Below are 16,249 nucleotides of genomic sequence, written 5' to 3'. Positions count from 1 at the left end.
AAATTCCTCTTTCTGTTTAAAATCTATGAGTCGTTTTAGAGATGTGACACGGAGTAGAATCTTGCTGAAAGATAAAATGTGTCGCTAAATGTGTGTGTCACTAAACCGTGCCTCAGATGAAGTATCCTGCAATATTATTGATAAAGAGCGGACGACGAAAGATCATGAAAAACTATGTCGAAATATACCAATAACACCTCAATTAAACTAATTTAAACGCAATTAAAACGAGTTTTAAAAGCGATTAGGCCACGCCCCCGCAAAAACGAAACTACCGGGCGGAAAGAGCTTGTGACGTCAATAAACACTTTTCCTCGTGCGTACATTTTGCTCGAGCTTTACATTACAATGTCGGAGTCCGAGAACATGGAATCAACGCATTCCAAACACAAGTTTTAAGGCATAGGTTGAACGCGTTCAATGGTTATAAATGCTTCACAAGTCATTAGGCTTTATGTATTGCTTTTTCCCCTTTCATAGGGATTTTTATAGTTACGAAAGAGTGCTCATTTTAAAAGCATTTAGCTTGGGCTTTTATACTTTGAGGCAAAATTTAGGCTTTATTTTTTTAAGTGGGAGGAAAAATGTAGAATAGAAGACATTTTTGTGAATAAATCATATTCAACGACAAATATATATAGAGTTTTTTGTGATATAAGAATTTGGTTTTTGGATAGTTTTGGTTTTCTACGATTTAAGAATATCATGTTGTAGTTTCAAAATGCAACGCAATTCTGATGTTCTTGAGGACTAAAGTTTAATAAAATTACTTCATTAGAAATCTATAAGCGTTTTAAGATTGTTGAATATAAAAACTGAAATTAAAATTTAAAACAAAAACCAACTGAGTCACAAATGTAGAATCAAGAGATAAATATGAAGATCGTTTTAAAATACTTTTCTATCAAAAATTAATTACAAATACTTTATTTGTTAAGAAATATAAACTGGCAACAGGTAAATCTTTTAAATCATTGCATTTTCTTTCCTTGTCGGCCAACAATGAATTCGGCTACCAATCGCGTGGTTAAAGGCTTAACCATATTTAAAATAGGCTTTAAAAAAAGCGTTATAATTCGAATTCTATATAACATGGAAGTTCCAAACATATTCTATCAGACGCAGAAAAAATTACTTTTTATTTTGGTACTAAATTTTTAAACTGAAAAAATCGCGAAAAGCCTTTTTAGAGGTTTTTAATTAATATCTTTCTTAATTAATGTCACCCGAAGACGTAACCTAGCTAAGAACACTCTCAATCTAATCACCTTTCAAACAAAAAAATTTCAAAATCTGTACAACCGTTTAGACGCTAGAGTACCATACACAGACACAGAGATACACAGACACATCAAACTTATAACCCCCTTCCTTTGTGTGTCGAAGTTTAAAAATAATATAAATAGTTGAAAATGAATAACTTTTTCAGTTATAAAATATTAAAAAAACAACAACGCTTAACTAAGCCTGTAACATTAAAACCTCCAAGTTTTTTTTTTTTTTTTTTTTTTGCATGTCTGGAAATTTTTTATGACGTTAACGACATTGAGCAAGAAAGTAAAGATTCTTTTGAGTTCATGCCTATATGACAAATTATAGAATATAAAGTTAGTATTTTAAACTTATGGCAGGACATATATTATTATATAGAGGTATGAGTTTTATATACATAGCTTTTTTTTTTACAGCAATAAGAAAAAACAAGAAGGTCATGATATGCTTAAAGCAATTGACTGATTTGCATACTGAGTAGTTTATGGACTTCATTTTCAATTTGGTTCCAATTATATGTTGCCTTTTGTTACCATTTTAGTTAGTTTGAAAATTTATGATACTATTGTTGCAAATAATAGTAATAAATACTTAAAAGCAGGTAAGTGGTATTTTTTCATAAGCTCCAAAAAACACTAGTCGAGCAAAGTTTAGAGCCAAATTATGTAAAAGTTGAAACAATAGCCATAGGTATGTTAACTGATTGTGTTTCTATGACGCGAAAGGCTTCTCCTCCAGGTAGTTTCATATCTCATCAAAAACAACCCTGTTGTAAAAATTTCTCCTCCAAGAAAACCTTTAACTTTTCCGCACAAAAAAGAAAACCTGCATCCTAAACCCAAAAATCCTCAGCCGTAAAAAGTTATGATATCTAATTTGCCCGCCAAGTATCTGCCAAACTATCATCCTCCCTCTTCTCCTTTTTCATCACAGCTACTTCCATTAGAACCTCCTCCCACCTTCAACTCCTCAGAAATATGGATCGATCTTTTAAATTGTTTGTCTTGTTTGGCGAGAAGCTTTTTGCTCACCAAGCAACCACTTCACTTTAAAAAGCTTCCCGCCAAACAAGATAAACAATTTAAAAGATCGATCCATATTTCTGAGGAGTTGATGGTGGGAGGAGGTTCTAATGGAAGTAGCTGTGATGAAAAAGGAGAAGGGGGAGGATGATAGTTTGGCAGATACTTGGCGGGCAAACTAGATATCATAACTTTTTATGGCTGAGGGTTTTTGGGTTTAGGATGCAGGTTTTCTTTTTTGTGCGGAAAAGTTAAAGGTTTTCTTGGCGGGAAAATTTTTACAACAGGGTTGTTTTTGATGAGATATCACATCTTGTTGCATTGAGATTATTACTTTGTATTTTTAGAATTTAGAGCATCAAGTCAAAAAATTTTCAATTGAAACAACGCTGTTTTGTGTTTTTAAGGAACAATAATGGCTAGTCTAATTTTACGTCAAGCTATTTTCTGACTATTAAGATTCTATGTTCATTTTGCGAGAATTGGGCGGTTTAAATTTCATTACAATTCTTGTATCTTCTCTCTGTTGCAAAGAAAATTTCTTGGATAATGAAATACTATATTTTAAATTATATTGCTTTCGAGTATTTTACAACTTCGCAATGAATTCTATTACAGTTTCTTTATTTGACAGATTATTCAACATTTTCATGAAGGTTTCTTTAAATGTTTCACAGCTTGAGGGCTATTTTAATCTAGCTTTTCACTTTTTGTTTCATTACATTTTTTCTTAAATCATGGATTATTTTACGTTTTATGGGATAATTTTAATTGTTTGGTGATTTATCTTTTTCTTGATAGAAGTCTTTGTCTTGTTTAATACCTAGTTTTGTTTAAAAGTTCATTTAAAAAACGAAATAACGCATGTTATCACCAAGCAAAAAAAAAAAAAAAAAACTAAGCCATTAAATATTTTAAATTTGAATGTGTCAGAAGATCTATACAACTTTACTCGATGTCAAATCGCGGATATCCCAAATTTGCCATAGCGAATGTGCATGTTGCGCGCGGACTAAGCTCATTAAAAGTCTTGCTTAAATTAATTGCAAAAAAAATTTCAGTTAACAAATTACTGCAAAGCACGGATATCCACACACGTATTTCATATATTTTCAATTCATTATGTATTGTTTGTGAAAAATCCATTAATTTAGAAAATAAGCAAACCGATAAAAAAGTGCTATTTTTCGCTTTCAACTAAAAAGTTATATGTGCCGTATTCATATGCGTACAGTTTCATATAATTTGTCACGTAAAATATTGCAATGGTTTAACCCCAGTTTCGCGCCGACATTTAAAATGTCTTCCCTCCATAAATATATTAAAACTGAAAAACAGGAAGAAAAGAAATTTTGTATCGGCGAAACTGGGGGGGGGGGGGAGGACAGCCTTCTAATCTCATTCATTAATTTGTTTCTCTGCTTAAGTATAAATAGTCGGGGGGCTACGGGGAAAGAAACTGCAAATTGTGATAAAATTACGAAACTCGGCAGGCTTATAGACATTGTATAAACAAAAATTTTAGGAAGGGGAGGCATTCCAAAATCCCCCCAAAACCCCCCCTGGCAGCCATTTTTGGTCCAAAAACGGCGATTCTTTTAAATTTTCGTTATTATAATTTTTTAAATCAATGGTTGTGTAATTCCATGGATGTTTATTACATTTTTTACAATTTAAAACTCCAAAAAATGCCTAATTTGAGAAATAACTTCACAAAAAGTTTTTTTTTTTTAAAAAGTCGATATTTTTAAATTTTGAGTTCCCTGAAATGAATTCTCCCATCCCCATAACAGAATTACAGATTTCTGAATTCTAAGATACATTACATTAGTGTTACATCAAAGTAGGGTTCCAGTTATCCGAACTCTAATTGCTCGAACTGTCCAATTATCCGGTCATGATGCCCCTCGTCTTAAATGACTGAGCACGCGTAATTGAAACTATTTGCGAAGGGTATAATAAGGACTTGAAGAAAAAGGGAGAAATTAATTTCAAGAAAACATAATTCTAATAGAAAGAAATTTAAAATTGAATTTTCAATTTCTGTTCATTATTATTATTACTATTGTTGCTGTTGTTAATTCTCCGTCACCCAATTGATCATCAGTAAGCTTTTTCTCATTTTATAAAAAAAAAAAGAAAAAAAGCATATATATATATATATATATATATATATATATATATATATATATATATATATATATATATATATATATATATATATATATATATATATATATATATATATATATATATATATATATATAAACGAATTCAAGTTTTGGAGCACCGTATTAAAGCTAGTGCTTTTAAACTTAAAGTTAATTAGATTATAGATTTCAACCAACTTTAGTATCTTTGCTGAAACTTTGAAGGAGTTGATTTGGTGTGTGTGTGTGTGTGTCTTTTTTTTTTTTTTTCATTTTATTGCTATACGCTATACATATACTTTGGTAACTATGCTGGATGGTTACCAGTTTTAATTCAAACAATCTTTTTCTTTAACCCACAAACCTTCCAGACGTACACAAAACCTTTGGAAAAGGAACGTTTGTTTTAAAAAAGACAATGAACGTGTTTTCTGTAATTGGATCGGACTGTTGTGATAAATGTTGTATCGTACTTTCAAAGTCCAGGAGCAAAAACAATTGAGGCTATTTATTTACAAAAATGTACATGAAGCTTTACAAAAGTCATATGAACACAAATAAATGAAAACGTACTGTTTGTTACGCCTTATTGTCGTACTTAAAAGGAGAACCTCATTCTGCAACGTAGTCGCACATAGATCTGCGTAATTCTTACTCTTCCCGCTTTACTTAGCGTGTTGCCACTCATTCGTAATAAGTTGCTTAGGTGTTATTTTCGGAGTAACTCTCAGCTGGAGGAGGTTCTTACGCAACATTTCCTCCCACCTTTTGAGTGGATAATCTACTAAACACTCAAAATGACTTAGGTTAAATCAAAAATTACAAAACTAACACAATATAACATCAAGCAATATACAAAAAACACAATCTTAACAAAGAAAAATGAACCAGAAAATCAAAACACAAATCATGAACAATAACTATTTACAAACGCACTGGTGGTTTGACAATTCTACCACTGCTGGTAGTTAGAGGTACAGCTTCCTCAATCGTATTTAATGTTGGGTTTTCTAACTCCAATCGAAATAATCTTTGAATTGGCCTTAAGAATTCAGATGTTTCAGTTCTAACAACAGCAAGTCTAACCTGCCCATCACGCCCTGGAATTAGTTTTTTCACACGAGCTAAATACCAGTAAGCACGTTTTTTGTTAATATCCTCCAAAAGAACTATTTCGTCCACTTTTAAAGGCTCAAGTTTGAAGTTCTTAGCAGATTGTTGACGTAATTGTCCTAGGTATTCAGAACGGAACCTTTTACGGAGTTGTTCTCTTATTTTCTGAAGATATTTAGCTCGCTTACCTAACTTTTCTCTATCGACAATATCAATATCAGAAACTCCGGCGTTAGAAATTTCTTGCAGAAACATTTCTGGTGTTAGGGGTGACATATCGTCGACGTCTTCGGAAACGTACGTAAGTGGCCTCGAATTGATAATTCTTTCACAGTCACAAAGTACTGTAGTTAACTCTTCATAATCAAGAGCAGCACGACCCAAAATTTTCCTTAAAATTTGCTTCACCCACCATCCGCCCCACCAAGCGGCGAATGGAGGGTTAAACTTCCACTGAATTTTTTCTTCCGCAATTTTAGGACGTAAACTCTCCAAGTCCAGCTAGTGCAAAAGTCTTTCTGCTCCCTTAAAATTCGAGCCCTTATCAGAATATATGATGGTTGGCCTACCACGCCGAGCAATAAAGCGCCTCAGGGACTGAAAAAATACCTCTGTGCTTAAAGACGTAATAAGTTCGAGATGAATGGCTCTATAGACCGCGCAAGTATAAAGTGCAATCAAAGCCTTTTGGCCATTTTTTAGGTACAGTGGACCAGCGAGATCAACACCCACTATTTCAAAAATAGCTGCATCACGTACTCTATCATTTGGCATAATGCCTGAACTGACATCACACCTTTCAGCCTTAAATCTCTGACATTTCACGCACTTTCTAATGCAATTACGTATAGTTTTACGAGACTTAATAATCCAGTATTTTTCCCGTAAATGAGACATCAATGTAGAAGTACCAGCATGTAAAAGACGGTTATGAGCATCCATTTTTAATAATTTAACCACGGGTTGGTCAGATGGTAAGATGATAGGAAACTTAAAGTCATTAGTATCATCACGATAAGTAACATTAGTTTTAGCTCTTATAAAACCATTGGAGTCCTGTAGCGGTCTGAGGTTTTACAATTTATCATCGTTTACACCTTTAAATGACTCTTTTTGAATCAACCTCATAAGAGCTAATTCAGCCCTTTCTAGCTCAGAAACAGACAAAATACCTGTGAACCCAGTTACTGATTTTCTTAACTTACAATAAAATCTAAAGATCCAAGCTATCATGCGTACGATTTTTCTTACCGATGAAAAATACCTGTAGTACCAATTGTCATCAACCTTATTTGTTGTTAATGTAGTTATAATAGTCTTACGCAGTTCTGAGTTCACCAATTCTTCATCTGGCTTACCCTCACACTTCGGCCAATTTTCTTCTTTGTCATACAACCACTTTGGCCCCTCCCACCATTTTATCTGCGCTAACTGCTCTACGGAACATCCGCGGGACGCTACGTCGGCTATATTATGGATTCCGGGAACGTGTCCCCATACTTTAGGAGATGCCACGGAACGTATTTCTCGCACACGGTTTTGTATAAAGGTACCCCAGTTTCCCTCTCTTACAATCCAACACAAAGCGGTGGTGGAATCTGTCCAACAATGAACATTAATTCCGGAAAGCTTAAGATCTTCAATTACAGATGAGAGTAATCTGGCCCCTATTAAACAGGAGAGTAGCTCTAGACGAGGTATAGTTATATGTTTTAATGGTGCAACTCTACTTCTTGCATGTACTAAATTAATTACTACTTCATTTTTTCGAACTACTCTTATATAAACACACGCGGCGTAAGCTCGTTGACTGGCATCGCAAAAGAGATGCAAACTCATTGAATCGTATTCAAGGGAAATGCCTAACCACCGAGGTATTTTCAATTCTAGTAGTTTCGTTAACTGTTGATACCATGTCTTAATTTTTCTTATTAAATCCTCTGGAAGAATTTCATCCCACTTAAGTTTTAAATTCCACACTTCCTGCAAGATTAATTTAGGTATCAACGTCACAGGGGCTGTAAAACCTATTGGATCAAAAATTGAATTGGCTACTGCTAAAACTGACCTTTTCGTAACAGCTTTTTCAAAGTCTAATTTGTGATCCATTTTACAAGATAACGTATCCGAATCCGTATGCCAAACATAACCCAAGACTGAAACTTTTTTACTCCCAACGGAGTTATCCGCCGAAACTGCACTGCTTAAATTGGATTCCCAGCCTCGTAAATTAAAATTACCCGAAGTCATGATTATTTGCGATTCCAACACAAATTGTTTCATTTCTGTTTCGGTATGTAGGCTGGTCACACAGTTGTCGACGTAAAATGCACTCTTTAGTATTTCAGCTGTGTGGCTTAAATTTTCTGGAACGTTATTCAAATGAAACTGCAGCGTAGCAGCCAAGAGATACGGACTGCAACTTAGCCCGAAAACCAGCATCCGATGCCGGAACTCCTCTAACTGCTCTGAGTTATCCTTACCAAACCACAGAAAACGCAAAAAATCTCGATCTTTCTCCCTAATAGCTATTTGCAAAAACGCTTTTTCTATATCGGACGTAACTGCTACGTAGTTCCTACGAAATCGATTAAGAATCGTTGGAATAATTTCTATTAAGTTAGGTCCGGCAGATAAACAACTATTTAATGACGGAGAACCTACTGAATGAGAACTTGCATTAAATACCGGTCTTAAACTTGTAGTATTATTTTCTTTAATTACCGGCTTATGCGGCAAATAGTGTACTTGCTTCTTTGTTTCTCCCGGTACCTTTTCAATTATGTTAAGAGATTCCCAAATGTTAAAAACCTCCATATATTCCTCCAACTTTCCCAAATTTACAAGCTTTCTTTTTGTGCTCAATAAGCATTTTTCAGCTAATTTCTTATTGTCCGGTAAGGAGGAGGTATCCTCTATCCAAGGCAACGCAACTTCGTACCTGCCCTCCGAATTCACGCAAATAGTTTCATTAAAGAATTTACTAGTTTCTTCTTCCAATTCTAATTTACTCTTTCGATATGCTGGATCATCAATTCCCAAAACGTCTAACTTCCAAAGATCACTGATACACTGAGTTGGCGTTAACAGCGATGTAATCACTAAAGAATGGTTACTATTTACGCTTTGCTTTGTTTCACATAATTTCCCTAACACAGTCCACCCCAAACGAGTCTGTATAGCTGTCAAATTTGACTTAAGATTTATTATTCTTCCCGTCAACAATTTTCCCGCAACATCAGCACCAATTAATAACTTGATCTCCTTATCTACCTTAAATTTATTTTTTTCTGTATCCGTAATTTCAATACTGTGCTGTTTGAGCTCGTCTAACCAAGGACCAGATGGGATTTGATTGATCTCAGAACAAATACGTTTTTGTGCAAGAACATCAAATTTACACCTGTAACTGTTGTCAACATTACTTAAAACAACAACATAGTTCTTATAAATTTTTTCAGAAATTTCTACTCCACCAAACAGTGATTGTTTCAATTTAATTTCATTTGTAGGGCAATAGTTCATACTCTGAGCAACATCAGAAACTACGTAAGATTTCATACTACCCATGTCAATGACTGCACGTAGAAGCATTTCTTTCGAACCATTACACAATTTTACAATCAAAGTTTGAAGATATACATCCGAGAGTTGTACATGATTATTTAAAGTACTAATTTTGTTATCATTATTATCTTTTAAAGGATTATCTGGTCTATTCGAAGGCAAATCTGGACATAAAATCACGAAATGTCGCCTTTTACAAATCTGACATTTATGCTTAGAACTACATTGATTTGCGCGATGATTGCCTCGCTTAAGACACACAAAACAAGCTTTCTTTCTCTTAAGAATATCTTTTTTATAATCTAAGGTCATATTCGTAACTTCATTACAACTCTCAGATGCATGAAACTTATCACAAAAAATACAATTATCATACCTTTTAAATTTACTGTTATCATTGAATGCAGTTTTATCATTTGCGCTAAGTAATTCACAAGCAGTTGGTACAAAAGATTTAGATTCCGAATATTTACTCAAATCTTTTTTATGACTTACCCTATCAGAATAAAAGCTTTCCCTAGCAATTTTTACTCTGAATTCACTATCAACCTCATTCTTTACAAAATCAATTAATAAATCTAAATCAGTCTTACCCACTGTATCTGCAGCAGTATTTCGCTGCCTTTCCCACAACTTAATGATATCCACTGGCAATGCTGACTCAACGAGTGGAAACAAAATATCTGCATACTTATTTCTTGTGAGTCCTAGCGATTCAAGCGAACGTTTAACTGTGTCTGGAGTTTATCATACAATGTCGATAAATCACTTTTGTTCTTCGTCATAACCAGCTGCAATAGATTTCGTATATACACTTGAATCAAAACGCTTTCTTTTCCAAATCTTTCTTTCAAATACTCGATGGCCTTGAGATAGTTTTCAATCGTGGGGAGGAAACTGTCTACGATGTCTCTCGCCTTGGAGCCGGCAACTGTAGCCTGTATTAAATATTGGAATTTGTCCCGCTCGTCTATTCTCGTATTTTGATGAATTTGCTCAAATTGGGACCAAAAGTTTAACCATTCCCTCGGATTTCCATCAAACTTCCGGAGCTCAATTTTCGGTAGCTGATACTGGGATACTGTTTCGGTACCCTGTACCGATTGAAGTGGCGTTTCTTCGTAGTTTCTCGGAGCTAGCACGGAAAATGTTCGTTTTACTTTCATTTTCGCAAAAAGAAAGTTTCTATCGTATTTTTCACACGATTCGAATTCCTCTTCGTACTGTTTTTCTGTGCATTTTTCCGTCGGTAATAGTTCTAAGATTTCGGCGTCACAATCTTTTAACTGCTTGTATTTCTCATATAATAGTTCAAATTCTACTTGTTTTTCTTCACTGCTTGTCTCGTTTGATTCCGTTAACTTATCAAAATTATTTATAGCTCTTGTGAAGGCGCTTCGTAAAATTGAACGCTTCTGCTTCAAAACGTCCATTTTTGTATGAAGAATATCAATTTACGTACTTATTATTCTTACAAACACTTACTTATATATTCTTACAAAGCCTCTGAAATCTTCTGATTTCCGTACATCCTGGCTGGCTCGCCAATAAATGTTGTGTCGTACTTTCAAAGTCCAGGAGCAAAAACAATTGAGGCTATTTATTTACAAAAATGTACATGAAGCTTTACAAAAGTCATATGAACACAAATAAATGAAAACGTACTGTTTGTTACGCCTTATTGTCGTACTTAAAAGGAGAACCTCATTCTGCAACGTAGTCGCACATAGGTCTGCGTAATTCTTACTCTTCCCGCTTTACTTAGCGTGTTGCCACACATTCGTAATAAGTTGCTTAGGTGTTATTTTCGGAGTAACTCTCAGCTGGAGGAGGTTCTTACGCAACACGGACCATGCTTAGCAAAACAATGCGATAGTGAAAGGAGATGGTGGGGCTATTGGTCTTTCACAGATCCAACTGCGTTAAGAAGATGGGTGTTGGCAGGTCTTCAAATTATCGATTTAATTACACAGTTTGAAAAAGTTACCTCTGCTGATTTAAAGAAACGATGTATATGCGCAATGAAGAAATGTTAAGTTTCCAAAGTTTTCAAGAAAAGTTTTGAAGAGAATAGTTAAACATAAGAATCCATTTTTAGAGTCATCGAAAGGATTGTTCTCATTGGAGACGAATGTAGCGGTAGACGAAGAATATGTGGAGCAACTGATGAAGATTGGGTAAGTTGAGGGAAAAAAAAACAGTGCAACAAATTTATAGAGAAGAGAGTTGTGACTCAAAAGTCACTTTATGTTCACGGGTAGAAAAACATAACTTTTTAGCATTTCATTTTCTCAGAAAAATCAGTAAGTCTGCTCTTTTACTGAAAAGATTAAAATCCGATACAGATTCGTTTTCAAAGCGTTTTATTATTTGCAATACCGTAAATTTCAACCTAGTTGAATTTCTCCTCCATGAAAATCAACGTCACCCTCTCCATCGATTTTAATAAATGGAGCTCTTTGAAGGGGAAATAAGTCTGGTCAATAACGTTCCTGCTCAATGAGTTAAATTATAGTATTCCTACTGATGAAAACAATTCGAGAGAAGAAGAAAAGGAGTTAAGATGGGATGATGAAGATGCAAATGATGAATGCTAATTTCAAAATAAGTGCAATGGAGATACATTGTGACGTCATTGTCTATGATGGTTCTTTCATCGTTCACATAAAACGACCTAGGACAGAAAATTTTTCGGTGGAGTATCTGCATTCTTTTCCGGATAGAACAAGTAAGACATATAAGAGAAATAAGAGAAATATATCATTTTAGAGAAATTGGGAAATTGGTTTGCTTTCTAAGAACTGGTTCAGTTTCTACGAAACGCAGATAAGGCAGAATTGTTTTCCATGAGCTATATGATCTTATGTTTGCTCTTAATGATGTGACGGTGATTTTCATCGAATAAGACATCTCTAGTGCCATAAAATCTCTTGGAAGCTAATTTCTGGATCTTCGCTCATGTTTTGCATGCTGCAATAAGAGGACACATGAGCATATTCGTTGGAACTGTTGACAACGATGCTTCCATCAGCTGTACAAAAAGGGGATAAAGAAGATTTTGGAGCTGGAAAACACTTTGGACTTATACTAGTCCAAGACTTAGCGTACAAATTCGTTCAACAAAAATCAATTGTTCTAAGAGAATTCCACTCATTCTCAGCGGAACTCTCATGGTTACCTCTTTTCTTGCAGGTCGGAAAAAAGTGACGATGTGGAAATGATGAAAAGACTATCCTGATGTTATTGTTGTATTTTCATATATATATATATATATATATATATATATATATATATATATATATATATATATATATATATATATATATATATATATATATATATATATATATATATATATATATATATATATATATATATCTCCTAACCTAAAAAAATGCATGCACACCTAAATAAAAACTTCAAATATCTTAGCGATTTATTAATCTTTGCTACTACTCGTCTGCATGCAACTTGCCGTCAGTAAATGAAGCTGGAAACTGTTTTTCCACCAGCGAACAATAATCAATGAATAACTTACCACCCACAGCTGAAGCCCTAAGGCAAGTTATTTAGTGCTTATCAAGGTGGACAGCAGTGGGGTAGTACTATGTCCAAAAATTTAGCCTTAACTTCAACTTATGATTGGGATTTTGCAGAAGCTGATGAAAAGCACGTTCTTATTTGTTTGAGTTTGCCCGAAGTTTCAAGTTCTTGCTGAAAGCGAATTTACGTTATGCAAGTGTAAAAAAAAAACTGCTCTCAAATAACTTGTGGGTGCTTCAAAAATGGACATATCTAAACAGCAATGTGTAAATACTGCAATGGAAAATGTTATGCACTTGTGTAAATTACTTGAAAATTCAAACGTTTTAAATTGCCTTCTATATAATCGTTGTATGCATCACTTAATCAGATTTGTATTGCAATTTAGTTGTAGTTTTTGTAACAGCAAATTATATTTCAATAAATAACAATTTTATTAATAGTAAAAATATTGCTAGCTTTATTAACATAGCACTAAACTTCTTATTGTAGTAATTAAATATTTCTTCCTCTTACATCGTTTAAAACATAGAACAGACGCCTCAAATCGTCTAATGAGAAAAAACTTGAAACTTGTTTTAAAGCGTTTAGTAATAATAAAGATTGGAGTTTTGTAAAAACATCGTCCGTGCCCCCTCCCCCTTATTTCAAGTGCACATATGACTGATAAAACTGCAGAATGTGAGTGAAACTTCCAAGAAATTGCGTACTTCATTTCCAAGTGTTTGAAGTTTATTTTTTTCCGCCGATAATGACAATTGATTTCGTTTTAACTAATCAAAGTGCTGTATTTATTCTTAAACAACAATTCAATTGTTTGTTTCAAGTTTTGAAAAATTACTAGCTTTGTTTATGGTTTTTAAAAACTAGTTTTATTATTAGTTTTGTAATAAATTTTTATTAGTAAACTTTAAAACATAGGTTCGAATTTTCTGATGTTTCGGATTTCTGGGGTTCAGATTATTGGGTTCTACTGTAAATGGATTGATTTTCCTTAACGCAGTGCTTTAAAATGCATAAAAAAGTATTTCTCAAACGTCCCCTCAAGAAATGTTAAAAACTTTGATTAGTTAAAGTTTTAGTTAAATCAAGTTTTAAAAATTAATTTTAAAATTAGAAGGTTTAGAGATATTTTGATGACTTTTTACGCTTTAGTAAGCATAATTGAACTCCCAAAAGAAGATACAGTGGGTATTTTTCAAAAAATAAGAAAAGAAAAATAGTTTTGGATTTTTGACCAAAAATGGCTGCCGGGGGGGGGGGGGTTTGGGGGGATTTTGAATTGCCTCCCCTTCCCAAAATGTTTGTTAGTACATTGTCTACATGCATGCCAAGTTTCATGATTTTATCACAAAATGCAGTTTTCGGCTATATTTTCTACCATAGCCCCTCTACTAAAACAAACAACATAGAATCTGAAAACAGAAAGCCGAATGAGCTAAGTCTGCGCGCATGTGCAGTCGCTGTGGCAAATTTGTGATATCCGCGATTTAACCTCTAGTTGCAACTGTTGGATATGTTTTAGTCTTGATTGAATTTCATTTCCTAAGACAACTTTGGAATAACTGTTAGATCTGTTCTAACCTTGCAATTGCAGTCCGAGATAAACAAACAATATGAGCTGAGAGTAAGTACATAAGAATTTAGGGAAATTAGTGATTTTCAAACTTTAATTACTCCGGCCCATGATGTCCCTGGGGGTTGAATTTTTGTATATGTACTCAATGGCCCCCCAAGAATATGTATACAAAAAATCATTACCGTAGCCCCCCGGGGGGGCTGTAATAGAACCCCGGGAAGGTACAATTTGGGGGGTAAAAACGAGGGGGGAAGGGGAGGGGGTCAAATGGCACAAAAGGCACATCAGTAGGGCACAAGGAATGTGTGTGCGAAATTTCAGCTTGATTCCTTTTTTCGTCTGGGCTGTAGCCCTGTCAAAGAAAGCGAAAACTTTTTGGAACAGCGATTTTATAACTTTAATACCTCCTCCCCCTGATGGTCCAGGGGATTGTATTTTGGTTTACGGCGTCAGGGACCACTAGAAATTGAGTGTACCAAAAATCAACTCCGGGGGTCTTCATGGGGCTGAGATACAGAGGGGTGAAAAACCCAAAAAACCCCAATTCGTTCTGTCGCGTAATCTTGTTCTTGGTCGCTTTTTTTTCTTTCGTCTTTGGCGGTGGATTTGCTTCTGTTGGCTGCTGACGTTTGGTTTCCTTGGCGGGGCGGGACGCTCCCGCGTCCCGTGATCAGCTGACTCTTGGCGCAAGAAATTAATGACTTTCAAAGTCATGCAATTTTGTGATTTCTGCAATTTCAGATTCAAATATTTCAGTGCGCCAAATGTCAAACATACAAATCGTTCTCTTTTTGGCTACTACTCTTTAGTATGTATTTACTGAAATATATACTACTGTGGCTCGCGGAACAAGATTTCGACGGTCAAAGTTGCAGAAAAAAACTCTTTTTCGTACAACTTTGAGTGACCCCTGACCTTTGTGTAAGTGGTCCACTACAACTAATTAAGTACTAACGGATACAGAGGATATAGTAGAACACAAAATAATTGCCAGTGCCACGATTCACTCTTAAGGTAAAAAGTATTGACCCACGAAAGTCGGTATGTTTTTCTTGAAAAAACGAACTAAGTCCAAATTTGACCTCCAAAAAGCTAAAGATTTTTTTTTTTTTTTGCAAAAATTAAAACACACATACATACGTGATTAATCAAAAATGTCAACTATTCAGCTTGCCTGATCCTTAAAAAAACTGGCTCTTAATCCAGTAAAGTTACTGCAATTCCAAATGATGCAAGGGATAATGCGGTGTCATCATTAGATCATATTTCCGCAAGAATTGGCAAATTGATAAATGTTTTGCTAGTTTCACATGGTGCTTCACCCCCCCCCCAAAGTGCACCTTGACCAGTGGCGGATCCAGACTCTCCTGTTGGGACGGACAATTGAGTAATACATTATAAAGGTGGGGGGGGGGGTGACTAATGAAAATAAAATTTAAAAAGGTTTCAAGAAATGAAGCATGATTGTTTTTTTTTTTTTTCGAATAATGAAAGTTGTTTAAACAGTTTGAATGAAGGTTAAATGTTTCGAGTACCAAGAATAAAAAATTGGAAAAAAAAAAAAAAAAATCGACTAATATTCTGGATCTATTATCCAAATTAAACCCTTCAACTTTTGATTCGTTTGAGGACTGGTGAACTATTTTCTGTAGCCATTTAGATCCTCAATTGTACTTTTTTCCTTATAAAAGAAATGTTGCAGTATCAAGATATTAATTTAATAATCTTTCTCTAACTATTGGATAACAAGATAAAGGGACCGCCCATAATCCCAGATTTGATTTCCTATTCGAAGAAGATTTAGACTATTTGGTGGTTAATAAGAAAAAGGGACGCTTGGAGTTCCCCCTCCGGAAAAATTTTGAAATTTAAGGGTATATTTTCGAAAAAACAATTGCTTGCTATGTTTGGTTTCTTGAAGGGATAGGATGAGATTCAGGAATTCTCCCACAGTCATTTTTTGATATTAAAGCTTCAGAAACGCAAATTTATATATCTTTAGT

At 34.5% G+C, this 16,249-nt stretch overlaps 1 protein-coding gene across 2 annotated transcripts in view; it reads right to left on the bottom strand.

The window, feature by feature from the left end:
* The window catches only part of LOC129218333 (uncharacterized), a 243,565-nt gene that overhangs the window by 23,675 nt on the left and 203,641 nt on the right, over positions 1 to 16,249 (bottom strand). The window contains exon 1 of one of the 2 annotated variants that reach the window (XM_054852568.1): positions 9,718 to 9,853. The exons of the other annotated variant lie outside the window; for it this stretch is intronic. Within the exon in view, the coding sequence (XP_054708543.1) occupies positions 9,718 to 9,813 (96 nt within the window). The 5' untranslated portion in view covers positions 9,814 to 9,853. Of the gene's footprint in view, positions 1 to 9,717; positions 9,854 to 16,249 lie in introns of those variants that run through there. 2 annotated transcript variants of the gene reach the window in all.

The sequence above is a fragment of the Uloborus diversus genome, chromosome 3, assembly GCF_026930045.1.
Source record: "Uloborus diversus isolate 005 chromosome 3, Udiv.v.3.1, whole genome shotgun sequence".
In the NCBI taxonomy this organism is placed as follows: Eukaryota; Metazoa; Arthropoda; class Arachnida; order Araneae; family Uloboridae; genus Uloborus; species Uloborus diversus.
Note: the sequence above shows the minus strand (reverse complement) of the source record. Positions and strands in the feature narration are given on the sequence as shown.